General features: G+C 42.4%; 1 protein-coding gene across 1 annotated transcript in view; it reads right to left on the bottom strand.

The window, feature by feature from the left end:
- Positions 1-20,155, bottom strand: part of LOC126174878 (ATP-dependent translocase ABCB1-like) — a 206,369-nt gene that overhangs the window by 78,085 nt on the left and 108,129 nt on the right. The window contains exon 12 of the mRNA XM_049921294.1: positions 10,724-10,894. Within this exon, the coding sequence (XP_049777251.1) occupies positions 10,724-10,894 (171 nt within the window). The remainder of the gene's footprint in view (positions 1-10,723; positions 10,895-20,155) is intronic.

Raw genomic sequence — 20,155 nt, 5'->3', positions numbered from 1 at the left:
CATAACTAACGTACCTTTACTTAGTTCTGTTTTATATTTTATATCAACTTACAAAGCTATTCGATTACTTTTGATTTTGTAGTGATCATAAAAAAGGCCATCAAGTAACAAGGCCTAGATTCAACATATAGAAAACTAAAATTTTTGTTACTGTTTTTATTGGTAATGACAGGCGTGGAACATTTGTCGCCGTCAGTTTGAATAACTAAAATAATTTGAACAAAAATCATTATAAAGGATGAGTCAGCTGCCCCTACGGATATCGTTTTATGCAATCCGCAATTTTATATCTGGCGTTCAATAACCGAACGCGAGATTTTCCATATTCTTTCGTTCACTACGTGCAAACGATTAGTCCTACAGACAAAAATGAACAGGACCTTTTTGTAGAAAATGTAATGCAATTAAATTCTGCATCAGAATACGTTTAAGCTGGAGGCCACCGTTTTCGAGTTATTCAAGACAGATGTACAAAAGTAAGCTCCAAATGCACCTGCATTGCTCACCGTCACGGTTTCTAGTATGTTGTTCGCGGCACTTCCTTCTACACTGAGCAAAAATTTCCGACTACACGAACTATTCCTGATGTTCGACCTTTTTTAGTTTCCATTGATTGAGTCATTGCGCCAACAACGTACGGATGCTTACTTAACATTATTAATTTAAACATGCCCGTGATGGTAATGAATGAACCGACTTTTTCTAACGTTACGCTAAAATTAATCACGTTGACAAATCGATCCAAACTTAATTCTTACAAGCACAGAACTTCGTAATCAAAAGGCCTGACTAATACAGTGACCTAATTGTTTATTTTATGCTGTTAAAATTGACAAAATCGTTAGATAAAATTTAAACAAACGTCAGTTTTACAATTTCTAAGTGCTCGACTAAGCCGGTGGCATAATAAGGCCAGTCAGGGAAGACCTAAAAAGAATGACTGTGGGAAATAATTCGTGCAGTCGCAAATTTTTGGACAATAACAGGAGGGAGTGCCGTGAACAATATAAAAGAAATTCTGACCGAAGGGGGTTGAGTGTTGGAACGGCGGTGCGTTTGAAAGTCACTTTTGTGCGTGTTTCTTGAATAACTCTAAAACTAAGGCCTCTCGGGAACAAAATTTAACGACAATAAATTTCCTACAAAAAAGCTGCCGTTCGTTTTTTTTCTGGGACTAAGAGCTTCCGCTTAGTGAGCCAGGGAATATGAAAATCTCACACGCGATTTTTTAATGCCAAATGTAATATTGCGGGCTGCATAAAACGACATCAGTAGGGCAGCTGAATCACCTGTATGAAACACATACAAGAGGATATTGAAAAAACAAGTCTGTATAGCGTGACCAAGTGAAGTTTCATCCTGGTGATGATAGCAGGACTGTACCGTGTTCAGCATCGAAGGGGAACAGAACGAGCTACGCGTACTCAGCGCTGAACAAATATTCAACACAATGTACTGTATGTTCGTCTCCTTAGCTCAGTGTTCGGTGCGAATGAATGTTGTGCAGGGGATCGGTGTTCCATTCCTGGTACAGTCAGGGACTACTCCTTGGTGAAAGGGCTGAACTGGGTTGCACTTAGCCTTATGATGCCAACTGAAGAGTTAGCTGATCCAGCAGTAGTTGCAACGTGAAGTCACGCAGAAGGCATGAAACTATGAAGTAGAATTGAGAGAACTTCTAACGTCAATGCTAAACGTTCGCTCGTTTGCTGAAATGAACTGGTATTTTCTTGTAAAAAAATAAAATAAAATAAAATAAAATCGCGTTTCGGGTGCTCTTCATCTTCAGAATGTCGAACAGAAATTTCGTTGCTGTTTTTGTCATTCACAACGTGGAGTGTGCCCGAAACATGTCAATATAAACTCTTTTTTGAACAGCTTGTGACCAATTCTTTCTGCACTGACATGAGAAGTGCTCTGAAGTTGAGTACTGTACCAGCGGCAACATGGCTTCTAAACTGACAACGACCGGGAGTGTGGTGCGCTGATTCCCAACCCTCCATACGCACCCAAATGACGTCATTGGTATAGAACGATGACATGGCGGTTAGCTGGTCCTACTTCCCCGTCTGTGGCCAGAACGGCGGTACTTATGATCTGCTATAGTCGATGTATGAATATGTCAAAAATGTCCTCCTTAAACCGTATCTGAAACCTGTAGAACTCCACATTCCTGGGAAAAATGGCCTGTCAGAACGTCCCACTTTCATTTATATCTCCAAACATTCCACGTTCCTTATCAGCGTAATTTCAACCGTCCCACAGAGCATACAGTAATTTCTGAAATACACCCACCCTGTAACTCGCACCTATTATACCTCTTCTACTCCAGATGAAGGCTCCAATGCAAAATTTGCCTGTATAACTGCAAACCTACCCATCTCTGGTCATCGATAAACCATCTCTTGACTCTTCTTCATACTCTTTCCACTTTCTTCCTCACGTAAACTGCCTTCCATGTCCAAATGCTTCTGAATCTCATATGTAACAAATGGGGCCAGAAGCCGACAGCACGCTACAGTGTCAAGAGAAATCACATCGCCATTTCATCTAGCTTAATACGTTTTTATAGATGTCAGTGTATTTTAAGTATTGGTTAATTATCATATTAAAAGGCTGAAGTACGGAAAATGTGCAACCCAGTTTTTCTGTTAGATGAATTGTACGTAACAGCTAAACAGAAGTACAATTGGGTCTCACACGCAACTTAAGAAGGCTGTAATTTCGAAGACTGTGCTGAACTGGTGAAAATTTTTGTCATTCCAGGTCAATAAAGATCCGCACGATTGGTAGAAATAATTTTATTTCAACAATGTTGGCCGGCCGCTGGTGGCCGAGCGGTTCTAAGCGCTGCAGTCTAGAATCGCGCCACTGCTACGGTTGCAGGTTCGAATCCTGCCTCGGGCATGGATGTGTGTGATGTCCTTAGGTTAGTTAGGTTTAAGTAGTTCTAAGTTCTAGGGGACTGCTGACCTGAGATATTAAGTCCCATAGTGCTCAGAGCCATTTCAACCATTTGAACCAACAATGTTGTCCTGTCTACCAAGAGAAACTGGATGGAATGTGATACGTTAGACTAGAGGTACCAAATAAGCATTCATTTTGATGCCTGTAGTCCAATAGTATCCTGCGTCTACCTCCAGTAATTCGCTGTCATAAATTCGGTTCAAAGCTTTGGAAACATTTGGAAATGCCAAGGCTTGTCTTTTTGAAACCGAGTCGACATGTCTCATTCAAGTAAACCTGTTGCATACTAGATGTACAGTCTTAAGGGTAAAACCTGACCGCAGGCCGGCCACCGCAGAAACTAAGACGAATCGTTCACTTAGCCCCTCAGAACTGTAAGTCCAGATGTATGCACGACTTGGCAGTATTGTAGATGGGAAGTCTCTGAAGTGTTGTCTTCTTCTCTAGTGGTTACACTGCTCAAGCAGCTGGTGGAGTGTGTTTGGAAAATCATCCTTCACAAACGAATTCTTCTGATCTTACCGACTTAAAAAAATTACCTTTCTCGCTCTTTACCGAAAAACCTTCAAGAAAATCCCTTTACGGACGAAAATGCAGTTCAGAACAGGTTTGACGACATCCTTAACTCACAGTCAGTAGGTTTCTACAGGCTTGGAGTTGGTAAACTACCTGAGCATTGTCAGACTAAGTTGAATAATGTGAAGGAATATGTTGTTGATGGTTAGTCTCCATCTGAAGCATGCTGTTGTCATCAATAAACTAATGGAAGACTCAATTAAAATATGCACTGTCCTAACACAACTGAAACACAACTTACCATGATAATCTTAGGACGAAAGAATGTTTTAATAAAACATAAATATCTGTAATACGAGTATGCCTATATCGGCATGAATTAGTAAGATATTACAAACTCTTAAGTTTGAAACTGTCTATGTTTACTTGCTGTATTGTGTCATACAGCAGAACGAAAATGCGGAATTTCATAAATAAAACTATGTATTCACAGTTACTAAAAATTATGTTGACAGAATTGGAAAGGATCACTGTCACTTGAACAGGGAGATAAGTTTTTCGCTTGTGCATTAGTGGGACTGTCAATAGCGAGATGAACTCTAAGGGAGAAGTTTTCTTAAGATTCTCTTATTGATTTTCCGTGCGAACAGCTAAAAATCTAGCCTTCAGCAAAACTGGAACCACGAGCCAAAACAGCTTTCATGTTACAGGCGACCTCGTCACCTCTGAGTTAGCGATGAGCAGCAGTATTTGTCTCTCCCTCATTGTCCCAGTGGTGGCTAGGACAGATAACTGACACTTTAAAAGACAACATTAGTTGCAATTTCCGTGTGAAACAACTTCCCTGGACTAAAAACCATACGTTGATAACTGTGTGTCATACGTTAGATAAAAATCACAAAGATTACTTAGTGGAAAAGTCATGAGAAGTCAAGTAAATTTAGCAGGATAGCTTTGTGCTAATCAAGAAATAACTTGTTGGTCACATAGTTTCCAAACATTCTGCATTGTTGCTAAGATTCTGCTATAGTACCACTAGGAAGAACACTAGCTGAAGTGTTCCTTGAGGAGGCTTGGAAGTGAACACGGCTTGCGGCCCATTGACGTGGCTGCCAAGGGTCGAAATATCTAAAGTGTACGCCACTGAGCTTTAGTCCCATTTCTAGAAATGGATTTACGGGCTAGACCATAGTTATTAGTAATACCAGTAGCACCAATTGAAAAATAACAGTCAAATTATTTGTCCCTTTTGTTACTTGTTTGTTAACAGTTGTCAAGTAAGTAATGAAATGCATATTTGACCATCAGATATTTTATTGACAACATGAAGCATTAACAGGCTTAGGTCATTAGACCATCATCAAAGGATATCTATCCAAAGGCACAAACATAGATAAATGTAGTACACAGAATGATGATAAGAATTTACGATACTTACAAGATTAAATACCGTTCAAGTATATACAGCTCTTGTTATATTTGACAGTGGATACTTTTCAGGTAGTATAGCAATGGATAAAGTTCCGGTAATATAATATGTAATAAATTCCAGTATAGTAACTTCTGCACATAATATTTATGGGTACATTCAGTAGTGACATCAGTTTACAGTACAGTGTATAAACTAAATGAGAAGGCCAGAGACTGAATTACTATCATAGTACGAACACTGAAGAGTTGATCAAACACCTTCACTAAACCTCTTCATAATATGATATGAAGTGTATCACAGTCATAACATCAACGTAGTGTTAATGGTCTTCATAAAATAAAATTGCTTAAAAAATAAAGTGCTTAAAAATAAGTATGTTACACTCATCCATCTGAAACCTGAGGGGTAACTTGAGCCCAAAACGAAAAAAAGATTTAATCTCTTATGTGAGGTAACACCAAAGCACGGGAGTGGCAGTACTATGACTTTATGATAGGTGACAGCATTGTCTGTAGCGAAAAAAGATTTTGTAGTTCATATACAGGCCAACAAAGGCGCTGTTCTGGTTCAACTGTCGAACTGAAAATTTATTGTAACGAATACTCCGCAAACTTTCGTCTGTACACGCGACTTCAAAGGGCACAAAGTCTTGGTAAGCAATTTATTTTTCAAATATCGTAACCTCTTCAATATTATACACTGTTAGTTTAACGTATTTTATAACATAACTGACTTTGAAAGATTTGTCTAAAAACTTGTGAACATAACCTGTAAATGTGGCTACCTTGAGCCCAATATTTTTCTCTTGTAACTTGGGCTCAAGTAGTCTTGAACAATATTTCTAGCGTTAAAATAGTGTATGGCTGTGGGCTGAAGTAGGAAGCGAGAAACGTGTGTTTGCTACGCTGCAATGCTGTTTGTTAAACATAGATTATTAAAGGGTTTTGCAGTATAGTAAATGTAAATGAGTGGATCTACAGTACAAGTATGTTTTTCACATATCCTAAGAAGATTCTTACCAATTACTGGAGGCATCCTCGCAGCAGGAAATGCGTTGACTACTGAGACAGAAAATGGAAAAAAAAAGTTTGAATTCTGTAAGGAGTAAAAAAATAACCCAATGATAAGCTGAGATTCATTTCAAGATTAGTAGAGCTACAATCAACAGAAAGCTTAAGAATTAACACATGAAGAGTCCAGGACACCCAAAAATGTTTACTACAGAAGAAGAGAAGGCTTTTGCAAGTCATCTCGATAAAATATGTGATTTTGGATTTCCATGTAGTGAGCTAGACTTAACGTTCATTATAAAATCTTGTTTAGCCAGGCAAGAAAGAATTGTAACATGTTTCAAGAACAATGTTCTTGGAAGAGATTGGTTTAAGAATGTTCTAAAAAGACATCTAAATTTGTCAGTTAGCTTTGCAAGTAACATAAAAGGAACAACATCTGCCATAGATGAAAAAGTCATAATTGACTTTATCGAAAACCTTAAGCATGTCCTTGAAGACGTTCCCCCACAAAAAATCTTTAATTTCGATGAAGCAAATATGAGTGATGACCTTGTAAGGAGAGGTTCTAAAGAATCCAGTGTGAGTGTCATGTTTTGTGGAATTCTGCTGGAACCGCACTCCCACTGTATGTTGTTTGCTAGGCTGAACACCTATGGAATACTTGGACGGAAAATGGTCCGCTGGGTGCACGATACTATCGTAGTAAACATCGGTGGATGGATTTAATTCTTTCTGAAGAATGGTTTACAAGTTACCTGCTGCCTTGCATAAGAAAACAAGATGAAAAGAAGGTAATGCTAGGAGATAATCTGAGTTCTCATTTAAGTCTCAATGCAATCAATTGTGAAGGAAACAATGTTTTTTTTTTTTTTTTGCTTGCTTCCAAACTCTGGCCATTTGACTCATCATTTAAACACTACTAATTTTAGACCTCTAAAAATTAAATGGAGCGATATTCTTGGGAGATAGTAAGAGAGTAATGCGGGCAAACAACTTGGTGTGTTACCCAAAGATCAATTCCTGATTTTGTTAAAAACTGTGTTGACAGAAATGGAACCGAATATTACTCAGAATCTGAGAATATATCGTACTGATAAGGTTGAGATTCTTAAGAGGCTGCCAAAACATCTAATAACAAAAATAAATCTAAGTGTTCTGAACTTTATAAAGAAGATAGAAGAAAAAACAAAAGAGAGTGTTGAGTGAGTCTAATTCAGATGACGAGGATGACACCTTTAGCCCGCAGTCTAAAGAAAATAGTGATATTTCTCTAAACAACAGCGACGAAGGATGTGTAGATGACAGGCCATTAAGTTTTGTTGAAAGCGACAGGAGATTTTGTCGGCTCCATTTGACAAAGCAGGCCTGAATGTACGAGACTTTGTATAAATTGGAAAGACAATATTCACCCAGGACAGGTTCTCCAGACCGAATATGTTGGTGCCCTAGTCAAATGTATGAAGCCCACCAACGAAGCCTGGAAACAGCCAGGATTAAAGGATATTCAGTTCTACTAGTAGGAAGACACTTGAAAAGGGAGTCCTATTTACAGTCTGTTTGGGACACAACAAACAAGTGCTCGAGTGCTTGCAAATTTTATCAGTGTTTCTGTAAATATTATTGTGAGGTGCAATGCACTACATTTCGACTTAAAAACATATTTTAAGATTATTTTTCAATGTGTTCCCTACGACATTTCCCTACATCAATTCCGAAGAACATGCGTGTATTCTTACTTGTTGCTTTTTATGCTGTTCAATAAACTTTTAAGGGAAAATATCACTGATTTTATAACTTTCTAACACATAGACGCACCTGTAATAAGAAATTTCTAACCTAATGTTCAAACCTTACTATTTTTCAGTAAACCACTAGGAAAAAGGATTAAGATCAAGTGACTCAACATGTCTAACATTACACCAAGATAAATTAATCTTAAAATAAGTTAATACAGGAAAAATAAGTAATATGTAGGGATTGTTTGTTTAGGAATATTCTGTAGGTTTGGAAAAAGCGTACCTGATGCACAAAAGTTTTTGAATTATGCCTGGTGTCTTAAAGGCATTAGGAAAAAACTGAAATTTTAGGCTGGTTTACGGTACAAATTGTCACCTACCATTCATCTAAATTCTAATTATATTAATCATCCGTTACCATGACATGACGACTATGTTTGAAGAACTGCATCACATGCGACTGTCACGTCAGTTACACTGTTTATTTCGGAAGTAAAACTGTTTATTTTGAAAATAAACAATCTAGATGATATGACATATTTCCGTATGCTACATTTATCTGTGTTTGTACCTTTGGATATAAATTCGTTGATGATGGTCTAAGACCGAAAGTGAGTGATGCTTAAGGTTTTCAATTAAACAGCTGATGTTCAAGTATGCAGCTCAACAGTTATTTTTGTTTTCCTGTCTTAAACATACTGAAAACTAGAAAGCACATTCACCAGACAGAATTCACATTTTTGGAGCGTTCCGGTGATTATAATGAAAACATTATGAGTAGGTCACACAGCCTTTGATCTTTACAGGCTTTGAAAATATTTCTCTTAAGAGCGCCGCACTGGCACTGTCATCAACTCATTGGAACACAAACGAGTATACAACAATACAAGACTGATTGCAATATGTGATAGGGAGAGTTCATAAGCTACGAATAACAAAGTCTCCTGTGAAAGGAAAGAATACGTCATGACCGAAAAAGTAGGCTCAACAATGAGTGGAGAAAACCAAACGAACTAACAAGAAAGGAGAATCAGTTGTCACCAGGATGTGGAAGAAGGAACACAAAACGCTGACAGTAAAATCTCGAATAAGTCATCTGTGGTATACACCACTTCTAACAAACACCGAACAACGCGCTCCAGTACGCGGCCGCCAAATACATCGCTGGCCGCACTTCTCTGGGTGGCCCGCTGCTTCCATCGCTGGCCGTCTTCACACGCACGCTCCCTTACGTGGCCGAGAAATACATCGCTGGCCGCACTTCTCCGGGCGGCTCGCGGCTACCATCGCTGGCCGCCTTCGCGCGCGCGCGTTGTCAGCACACAGCAATTGGCTACGCCAGGAAACATTGCGATTGGTTTTCCCTGGAAAACAGCGACCCCAGCCGACGGCTCCATTAACTAGCAAGCCTTATATAAACCCGGCCGCCGCCGCAAACGACAGCTCTCATCGGGAAGTGCAGTACGCCGTGTTCCAGCTGCGTGTGGACGACTCGCCGCACCACTCGAGGTTACCTGGCTGCTCGGCGGAAAATCTTGCGACTTCACTTGGAGAGACTGAACTTCACTGGACTTGGGAATAATTACGGGACGTGCACCCCACCATGCACATTCGGACATTGGTATAACCAAACTTTAATTTTGCATTACTTCTAAGTGTGAGCTTGGGTAGACGCTTGGGTAACATAATTGTTAAAAAGTGATTTGTGATTTAATAAACCAGACTGAAGAGGTTATTGTGTTATTCCTGGTTACAACATCATCCTTTAGCAAGACTTTATTCAGAGTTTTAATATTTAAAGAACGACGAAAGTCATCTACTAGTAATGATTACAGTGTTACCACTTCTGATGTTTTCTCAGCAAACGGCAAAATATCTACGTTGAAGAGCTATTCAGCCTGTAGTACATTTAAGAAAGAACCAAGCTGAACGTGTTGCAAGTTTTTTATTCTCAGTTGGCTGAGAATGTTTAGTTCTTTATGGTTTCATACGAACGACGTCTCTAGGCTACCACAATATTCATATGAGAATTATGGATATGTAATGCAACGCCTACGGTAGTAGGTGGCTCCCTCTCACGATACAGATGGGAGCTGGATCATCTCAGGGAGTGGCGACCCTGCCCTGTACGAGCTCTTGTTCTGCCTCACCTCCATATCCTTAGGGGAACACGTCCTAAAACCGTAATCCATCCAAATCTCTATCAGTTCCTATACATTCCTCCATCTCTTCTGAACCTCCAATGGACCAGCATGAGAAGAATGATCCAAACCTTCCCTGAAGCTTAGCCACAGCAGCAGAACTACTGAACCACCCGTCTGCAAGGAAGGAAGAGCAGCAGCCGTAGCCAGTGACGCAGTCTAGATGGGGTGGCACTGAAGAAGGAGCGTCAGTCACTCTAGGGCCTGCTGCTATGATATTGATGCAGTGACAGATTTCAGCATGTTTGCTCACATGTAGTTTCACTTGTATGATGATTACATGTAAGTACACTGTTTTTACATTTTTTGGAAGTAATCCTATTAAGTATATTGTATTTTTGAGCCATGTCACTATATTTTGTAGGTAATCCTATGTAATTTTTATTCTGATGAAGACCGCCTTAGTGCTGTCGAAAACATGGTCAATTTGACAACGATTTTATGCAGCCGAGGTCGCTATATGCACATTCTGTAATTAAGTTAACGCACGGTTGCTGGACTTCAGCCAATAACAATGTTTAAAATTTATATGTATACAATGTCGAAAGTGCTACATTTCGCTCGAGTTTTGGACGTTGGGGCACAAATTGCTACATTGTGCATTATCATTAGTTAACTTGTAGTGCGAGGGTGAGGTAATACTGTCTTGGTTTTCATGAAAGCTGAAAAAAATTATCGTCTATTCTAGAACTGAGTCGATTACTTTTTGGAAGAATGCAAGTGACGTTTGTCAGCAGAACCATCAGCTGCACGAGCACTACACGACTATTGGGGTATACGTTAGTTACGGAAATGCTCTAAATTGAGGCAACAAATCCTTGACGTAAGTGTGAGCTCGTCCTGATAGGTTGCACTCACCTTGTCCAGCGCGGCCTGCACCTTGGCCTCGCTGCCGGTGTCCAGGGCAGAGGTGGCCTCGTCCAGCAGCAGGATCTTGGGGCGGCGCACCAGCGCCCTGGCGATGGCGATGCGCTGCTTCTGGCCGCCCGACAGCTGGGCGCCGCGCTCGCCCACCAGCGTGTCGTAGCCCTGCACAAGTGATGGCACAAAGCGTACGATTGGGTAAAAGGAAGAAGGACGTGACACACAGTGCTACTTCAGAAGTGAATCTCAAGTCAAGAGTTACATTAGAAGTGAAACTCAGGTTAACAGCGGCGCCACAAGACAGGAGATACATTGCATCAAAGCTGCAGCAAAGAGAGACCATAATGTTTACTACCAGTAAAAACGATTTGACTTGTCGAACTACCCATAGTGATAACGATATCGGCTTCCACAGGATGAGAACATCACTGCCCATGTTGTTCATGTTACAGACTACGATGATGTGGTTTCAGAGTGTTGTGAGTACTGACAACTTGCTCTGAATGTTCAGAAATAAAGAACTGTGCACCTCAGAAATTGACAATCGTATTCTCCTACGACTACAGTCTAAAAGGCAGACGTTGGAAGATGGACGCCAATCACCCGGCTTAATATTCGTGAGGAATCTAGGAAGTTACAACAGTCCTCTGTGCGTCACTCCCGAAGAAACAGCAGTGACAGCATAAAACTAATTACAGCGGTCACAAAGGCACTTAAGCAACCATTCTTATCGACTGCTTTACACGAGTGGAACGAGAAGAAGCCTTAATAAACGGTACAATGGGAAATACCCCACACCATGCACTTCATAGCGTTTTGCGGGATACAGATGTACAGTAACCCCCAGATTTCATAAAGAATCGAACTCACATGTATAAAATGGCTTCAAGCTTCTGATTGACTTACAAATGAGTTAATCTGCTACATACTTGTTGTTAAGCACGTAAGTGCAAAAAAGTTTAGAAAAGGTTTGAAATTATGTTTAAAGTTGAACACAAGTCGCCTAGTACTGTCATTATCAAATACTGCATGAGAATACTCTGGGTAATTTACTCTCTGTTCCAGGCAAAAGCTAGTTTTTCACGCACATCAATGCTTATGACGTTGTATCTCCTGAACCATGTGTCATAGAATGATATACACTCCTGGAAATTGAAATAAGAACACCGTGAATTCATTGTCCCAGGAAGGGGAAACTTTATTGACACATTCCTGGGGTCAGATACATCACATGATCACACTGACAGAACCACAGGCACATAGACACAGGCAACAGAGCATGCACAATGTCGGCACCTTTCGCAGCAATGCAGGCTGCTATTCTCCCATGGAGACGATCGTAGAGATGCTGGATGTAGTCCTGTGGAACGGCTTGCCATGCCATTTCCACCTGGCGCCTCAGTTGGACCAGCGTTCGTGCTGGACGTGCAGACCGCGTGAGACGACGCTTCATCCAGTCCCAAACATGCTCAATGGGGGACAGATCCGGAGATCTTGCTGGCCAGGGTAGTTGTCTTACACCTTCTAGAGCACGTTGGGTGGCACGGGATACATGCGGACGTGCATTGTCCTGTTGGAACAGCAAGTTCCCTTGCCGGTCTAGGAATGGTAGAACGATGGGTTCGATGACGGTTTGGATGTACCGTGCACTATTCAGTGTCCCCTCGACGATCACCAGTGGTGTACGGCCAGTGTAGGAGATCGCTCCCCACACCATGATGCCGGGTGTTGGCCCTGTGTGCCTCGGTCGTATGCAGTCCTGATTGTGGCGCTCACCTGCACGGCGCCAAACACGCATACGACCATCATTGGCACCAAGGCAGAAGCGACTCTCATCGCTGAAGACGACACGTCTCCATTCGTCCCTCCATTCACGCCTGTCGCGACACCACTGGAGGCGGGCTGCACGATGTTGGGGCGTGAGCGGAAGACGGCCTAACGGTGTGCAGGACCGTAGCCCAGCTTCATGGAGACGGTTGCGAATGGTCCTCGCCGATACCCCAGGAGCAACAGTGTCCCTAATTTGCTGGGAAGTGGCGGTGCGGTCCCCTACGGCACTGCGTAGGATCCTACGGTCTTGGCGTGCATCCGTGCGTCGCAGCGGTCCGGTCCCAGGTCGACGGGCACGTGCACCTTCCGCCGACCACTGGCGACAACATCGATGTACTGTGGAGACCTCACGCCCCACGTGTTGAGCAATTCGGCGGTACGTCCACCCGGCCTCCCGCATGCCCACTATACGCCCTCGCTCAAAGTCCGTCAACTGCACATACGGTTCACGTCCACGCTGTCGCGGCATGCTACCAGTGTTAAAGACTGCGATGGAGCTCCGTATGACACGGCAAACTGGCTGACACTGACGGCGGCGGTGCACAAATGCTGCGCAGCTAGCGCCATTCGACGGCCAACACCGCGGTTCCTGGTGTGTCCGCTGTGCCGTGCGTGTGATCATTGCTTGTACAGCCCTCTCGCAGTGGCCGGAGCAAGTATGGTGGGTCTGACACACCGGTGTCAATGTGTTCTTTTTTCCATTTCCAGGAGTGTAATTTACAATTATACTCAGTGTTGTTTGTGGACATGTGAAAAATGTGTTGCGAGTACGGTTAGTAATAAAGAAGAAATGAATTAAGACGTCAGGACTGTTGCGGCAGTTTTACAGCATGGACAGCGAAAATAATTTTTTCCTTTCATCATTTTCTGGGTGGTGTCAGCAAGAAAAAGTTACATAAAGCTTTCTCTCATTCACAAATTCTGGATGAATACATTCTGCGTATTTGCGTGCGGTGAGTCACGCTGCCTGAAGACATATGCACAGTTTGCAGCTGTAATGCTTGTCGTACTGTGTTGAACCTTTCGTATGAGCTTACGAGTATACTTGTAGAGTATTTCAGCATTTTAAATTCTCAAATTAGGTCACTGTTTACATGAACTAAGTAAACGTTTTGTTGCTCCTTGAAGCCATTAGTAGGGCATCCTGCAGATGGGTTCGGGTTCCTAGCCCCGGAATAATCGCTTGGAAATAATGGTGTGTAGATGTGCATGGATATTGTTATTTTCTCATTAAGTGAGATCGTATTGCACCTTTGACTGGCGACCCCAAGGGTATATTCAGTCGCTTAATTGAAAAGGATTTCTTCCGTTTTTCACAATGGCACCATTTCTTCGTCAAATATGAGATTTGCATCTTAGATGAACGTAAATACGGATGAGTGAAGTGGGCACGTGGAACAATAGTGTCGCATTTTTCTTGTTGAAGCGTGGAGGGACGAATGACGATGGAACCCAAAGTCGGCACACAGCCTGTAACGTATTTCGTTAGTTACTTATCTGCTCTGGTTAGATGCTTTTCTCTGGGCTATTTCTTTCTGTTTTATTGCAAATTCTTTTCACACCTGTTGCTATATTCCTCTTTTCACACAATTATGAATTCTTTAAGAACATATGTTCTAATATATGCAATTGTAGGACGTAAGAAGTATTGCAAGTAGACTCACTGCGCTATACCCACTTAGGAATAAATGCAGTCTGTGCTTTTAAGTGCGATGGAGGACGATGTAGGTGATAGGTGGAATGGAAATACACTTGGGTGGACGATTCATGAAATTTTTTGAGAAAAAAAAATGTCGTGAAGCGCTATTTGGACTTTGAATTGTGGAGGAAAGTGTTGACAAATTACTTTAACTGTATAGGATGAAGTGGAGTTGGATTTTAGACATTCAAAAGAGTGATACAGGCTGATGTGGCGTTGCGCTATGTCAATGCGTTAGAGCTGTTTCATGAACTTTATATCGTTTACTTAAAGTATTCAATGACTGTTAATGTCTAAAAGGATGGCAGAGAAGCGAACAGAAAAGTTGTAGAGGAGACAGAGGTATTTACCGCTGAAACTCCACGAGCAAGAAGAGAAGAGTCGAAGATAGTTCAGTCATTTTCAATTGTCGTCTGCATGAAGTTTAGTGACTGATGAACGGTGAATTAAATCCCAAGAGTGCAAGAATTGTAAAGAAAAAATCACCGTGAAGAATTAATAATCTGGTTAGTGAGGGAGGAGTTGCGTGTATGGACTGTGGTCTGTAAAGAAGCTTTTCCTTGGAAAGATCAAAACATCACATGAAGACTTGAGCTTGAGACAAACGTAGAACTTTTATAACAGGAAAATCATAGCACGAATTTTATTTGAAGTGAGATTCTAAATAACTATTCACGCCTTCTAACAAATAAATATAATAGAAAATGTGCTCTTTATTACTGCAAGATGGTGTTTTCTCTAGAATATCTCGTAAAATCCTAGCCAGAAACCTCATTTAGAATTATTTCTTTTATTTACGTCCAAATGTGAACGGACGACCCTCCAGGGCAAGATTTCGGACGTTCAAAATTTCAAGGAAATTACTTCGTATTGGACAATGAAGGCACCCATCTGTACTCAGCGTGGACGATCCGCTACGCCGGGAGAGGACCAGATGTCACGCAGAGTCTAAGCGCAGCTGGTAATGTCAGAAAAGTAGGAAGTACGATTAAGAAATCAATGGACACTAAACATTCACAGAATGCAGTCTACGAAACGTCATCGTTGTAAGTTCTATACAACCATTATAGACGGTTACAACAGTTAAATTACACAACAACAGTATACAAGAGGAAGTATTTTACCGAAATAAAGTGCTTTCTTAACGAAAGATTGTTCTTCAGTTCCAAACACTGGGGATTTAGTAAGTCGATGTATTTGTTCTGACACAGTAAAAACGTATAACTGTGTCAGTTGCAGACCTTTTGTAAACCATTTTATATGGATTGTTAAATTCGTTTAGAGGAATACTAAAATAAGATTTTGTAATTTATGGTCAATTTAATAGTGGACGAAAAGAAATTAAAAGTAACGTTTTTGCTGGACTTTGGAATTCAGAATGTGTTAAACAAAACAAAAACATGTTTACATTGTGGTATCATAATTAAGCAGTTTCAAAAGTAATCAGAATACACTGCTTACAATTAACGCTAAACACATACTTTAATTTTGACTTTCACTACATCCACATCTTATGATATACCTGTGCCATTAGTTAATTTTTCATAACACGTTTTTGTGATTTATTTGTTGTTTGTTTGACTGTATGTGTGGTTATATGTGTATATACAATTTATGCATTTAAATGAAGAACCAATGCTGGATAGCCAGTTAACGCGTGTTTCTTTCAGTTAACTTCTGTGTGTACTGGAGTAACTGAGTTTTGTCCATACCAGACTAACTTTTGTGCAGGCACTAAAGAAGCAGCTTACTTGAATAACCATGTGGCGGTATAATAAAAACACTGGTAGCTGGTTAGCAAAAAAAATTATTATTATTTGTTCTACATCTACATCTACATTTATACTCCTCAAGCCACCCAACGGTGTGTGACGGAGGGCACTTTACGTGCCACTGCATTACCTCCCTTTCCTGTTCCAGTCGCGTATGGTTCGCGGGAAGAACGACTGCCGGAAAACCTCCGTGTACGCACGAATCTCTCTAATTTTACATTCGTGATCTCCTCGGGAGGTGTAAGTAGGGGGAAGCAATATATTCGATACCTCATCCTGAAACGCACCCTCTCGAAACCTGGACAGCAAGCTACACCGCGATGCAGAGCGCCTCTCTTGCAGAGTCTGCCAGTTGAGTTTGCTAAACATCTCCGTAGCGCTATCACGCTCAGCAGATAACCCTGTGACGAAATGTGCCGCTACTCTTCAGATCTTCTCTATCTCCTCTGTCAACCCGACCTAGTACGGATACCACACTGATGAGCAATACTCAAGTATAGGTCGGACGAGTGTTTTGTAAGCCACCTCCTTTGTTGATGGACTCTACCAATGAATCTCAACCTGGTACCCACGTTACCAACAATTACTTTTATATGATCGTTCCACTTCAAGTCGTTCCGTACGCATACTCCCAGATACACTCCTGGAAATTGAAATAAGAACACCGTGAATTCATTGTCCCAGGAAGGGGAAACTTTATTGACACATTCCTGGGGTCAGATACATCACATCAACACACTGACAGAACCACAGGCACATAGACACAGGCAACAGAGCATGCACAATGTCGGCACTAGTACAGTGTATATCCACCTTTCGCAGCAATGCAGGCTGCTATTATCCCGTGGAGACGATCGTAGAGATGCTGGATGTAGTCCTGTGGAACGGCTTGCCATGCCATTTCCACCTGGCGCCTCAGTTGGACCAGCGTTCGTGCTGGACGTGCAGACCGCGTGAGACGACGCTTCATCCAGTCCCAAACATGCTCACTGGGGGACAGATCCGGAGATCTTGCTGGCCAGGGTAGTTGACTTACACCTTCTAGAGCACGTTGGGTGGCACGGGATACATGCGGACGTGCATTGTCCTGTTGGAACAGCAAGTTCCCTTTCCGGTCTAGGAGTGGTAGAACGATGGGTTCGATGACGGTTTGGATGTACCGTGCACTATTCAGTGTCCCCTCGACGATCACCAGTGGTGTACGGCCAGTGTAGGAGACCGCTCCCCACACCATGATGCCGGGTGTTGGGCCTGTGTGCCTCGGTCGTATGCAGTCCTGATTGTAGCGCTCACCTGCACGGCGCCAAACACGCATACGACCATCATTGGCACCAAGGCAGAAGCGACTCTCATCGCTGAAGACGACACGTCTCCATTCGTCCCTCCATTCACGCCTGTCGCGACACCACTGGAGGCGGGCTGCACGATGTTGGGGCGTGAGCGGAAGACGGCCTAACGGTGTGCGGGACCGTAGTCCAGCTTCATGGAGACGGTTGCGAATGGTCCTCGCCGATACCACAGGAGCAACAGTGTCCCTAATTTGCTGGGAAGTGGCGGTGCGGTCCCCTACGGCACTGCGTAGGATCCTACGGTCTTGGCGTGCATCCGTGCGTCGCTGCGGTCCGGTCCCAGGTCGACGGGCACGTGCACCTTCCGCCGACCACTGGCGACAACATCGATGTACTGTGGAGACCTCACGCCCCACGTGTTGAGCAATTCGGCGGTACGTCCACCCGGCCTCCCGCATGTCCACTATACGCCCTCGCTCAAAGTCCGTCAACTGCACATACGGTTCACGTCCACGCTGTCGCGGCATGCTACCAGTGTTAAAGACTGCGATGGAGCTCCGTATGCCACGGCAAACTGGCTGACACTGACGGCGGCGGTGCACAAAAGCTGCGCAGCTAGCGCCATTCGACGGCCAACACCGCGGTTCCTGGAGTGTCCGCTGTGCCGTGCGTGTGATCATTGCTTGTACAGCCCTTTCGCAGTGTCCGGAGCAAGTATGGTGGGTCTGACACACCAGTGTCAATGTGTTCTTTTTTCCATTTCCAGGAGTGTATTTTACAGAAGTAACTGCTACCAGTGTTTGTTCCGCTATCATATAATCATACAAGAAATGATCCTTCTATCTATGTATTGGCAATACATTACATTTGTCTATGTTAAGGGTCCGTTGCCACTCCCTGCACCAAGTGCCTATCCGCTGCAGATCATCCTGCATTTCATTGCAGTTTTCTAATGCTGCAACTTCTCTGTATACTACAGCATCATCGGTAAAAAGCCGCATGGAGCTTCCGACACTATCTACTAGGTCATTTATATATATTGTGAAAAGCAATGGTCCCATAGCACTCCCCTGTGGCACGCAAGACGTTACTTTAACGTCTGTAGACGTCTCTCCATTGAGAACAACATGCTGTGTTCTGTTTGCTAAAAACTCTTCAATCCAGCCACATAGCTGGTCTGATATTCCGTAGGCTCTTACTTTGTTCAGTGTTTTATCTGCTGACAGTTGACTAACCATTGTCAAATAGCAATGCTTTATGGCACGGTAATAGAATCGAGGGACAGTATACAGATAAACAATATTAAAATAGGAGAATTATTCATTGATATAAGCCTTGTCTTGCACAATAGCAGCAAAGGGGTTACCGAGCTTAACGGCTTTATCTACTGGACGACTATCATCAATATAGTCACATGCCCTCAATTTACGGGACACTGACGACAGTCTTGGGTTTTAATCCAGGGCATTGGAGGAAAGTATGCTGATGTGAGATTTGGCGCAACCCTTTATTCACCTCTCGCTGCCCAAATACTGTTGATGTAAATTTATTCCCGCTTAAGGATTCGAACTGACAACCTCTGATTACAGTGCCAGCGTAGAAGGTACTTTAGCAACCTCAGCCACTTACTCGGCTATTGCACTTCTTGAACTTTCAAGTGATTAAGATGGTTTGATGCTAATAATAAAATTGTTGCAACAGATTTGTTCGAATTCATACACAAGCAACGCACGATTTTCTAAGTCGCTTAAGAAGCCAGCGTCACTTCCGTAGAAACACGTGTAGAGGATTGTACAGTGCGAAAACAAAACACTTTGTTGTGTGGACTGTGACTCGTAAGCGAATATTCCCAAGTGTAAATAAACGAGCTTGATTAAACTTGGCAGGTGTGAAGAGGGGACAAAATAGTGGAATAAGTATTTTTTTATTTGTGCCCAATTTCACTTTTAAGGGGTAAAACACAACCCGGAAGATAATTTGGCATTTTAGGTTTAGAAGGAATGCCCAGCGTTATCAAGCCACTTTACAGAATTTTAGACGAGCCATCAAGTAGAAACGTTGAAGCATGTTGTCCAATTTGTCCAGTGGCGTTATCCTCCTGCACGATGATGCCCGCCCACACACGGCCAGTGCGGTGAAGACGACATTGCAGCAGTTTCGGTGGGAAACGCTGGAACATCTACCGTACAATCCCGACCTTTCGACCTTTCACCGTGTGACTTTAATGTATTTGGACCTCTAAAACAAGCTATTCACCGACATCGATACGCAACGGACGACGAAGTGTGTGACTGGTCTAGGCCTGGATCCGACAGCAGACTACTAGCCTCTTCAGGGATGGAATCGACCCTCAAATGTTGCAATGGGATAAATATACCAACAGTTTCGGAGACTGTTTTTGAGTATGTCTACTGCGTATAACTGCATTTTGGAGTTAATACGAGTAAAATCGTTATCGTTATTTTACACTAGTGACCGGGTTTCATTTGAATGCCCCTTATACCATACGGGATGATCACCACTAATATTATACTGTCGGGTTTTTCTATTTGTTATAGGCACTATGTTATATTCATCCACATTTAAAGTGGAGCTGGTATTCGTTACAACTAGTAGATTTTTTTCCAAGCCTGTCCACATTTCCTTACGATCGTTTAACGGTGATATTTTCCCACAGACAATAGCATCGTCGGCGAACAACCTAATAGAGCTGCTCATCCTGCGTGTCAGTTCCTTTATGCTTACCGTGAAAATCAGAGGTACTATGACACTTCCTTGGGGCATATCCGATGTTAATTATTACTGTGAAGTAAATATCAATAAAATTCATGCCTTC

This window comes from Schistocerca cancellata, chromosome 3 (assembly GCF_023864275.1).
Source record: "Schistocerca cancellata isolate TAMUIC-IGC-003103 chromosome 3, iqSchCanc2.1, whole genome shotgun sequence".
Lineage (NCBI taxonomy): Eukaryota > Metazoa > Arthropoda > Insecta > Orthoptera > Acrididae > Schistocerca > Schistocerca cancellata.
The sequence above is the reverse complement of the archived record's forward strand: the minus strand, read 5'-3'. Positions and strand labels throughout refer to the sequence as shown.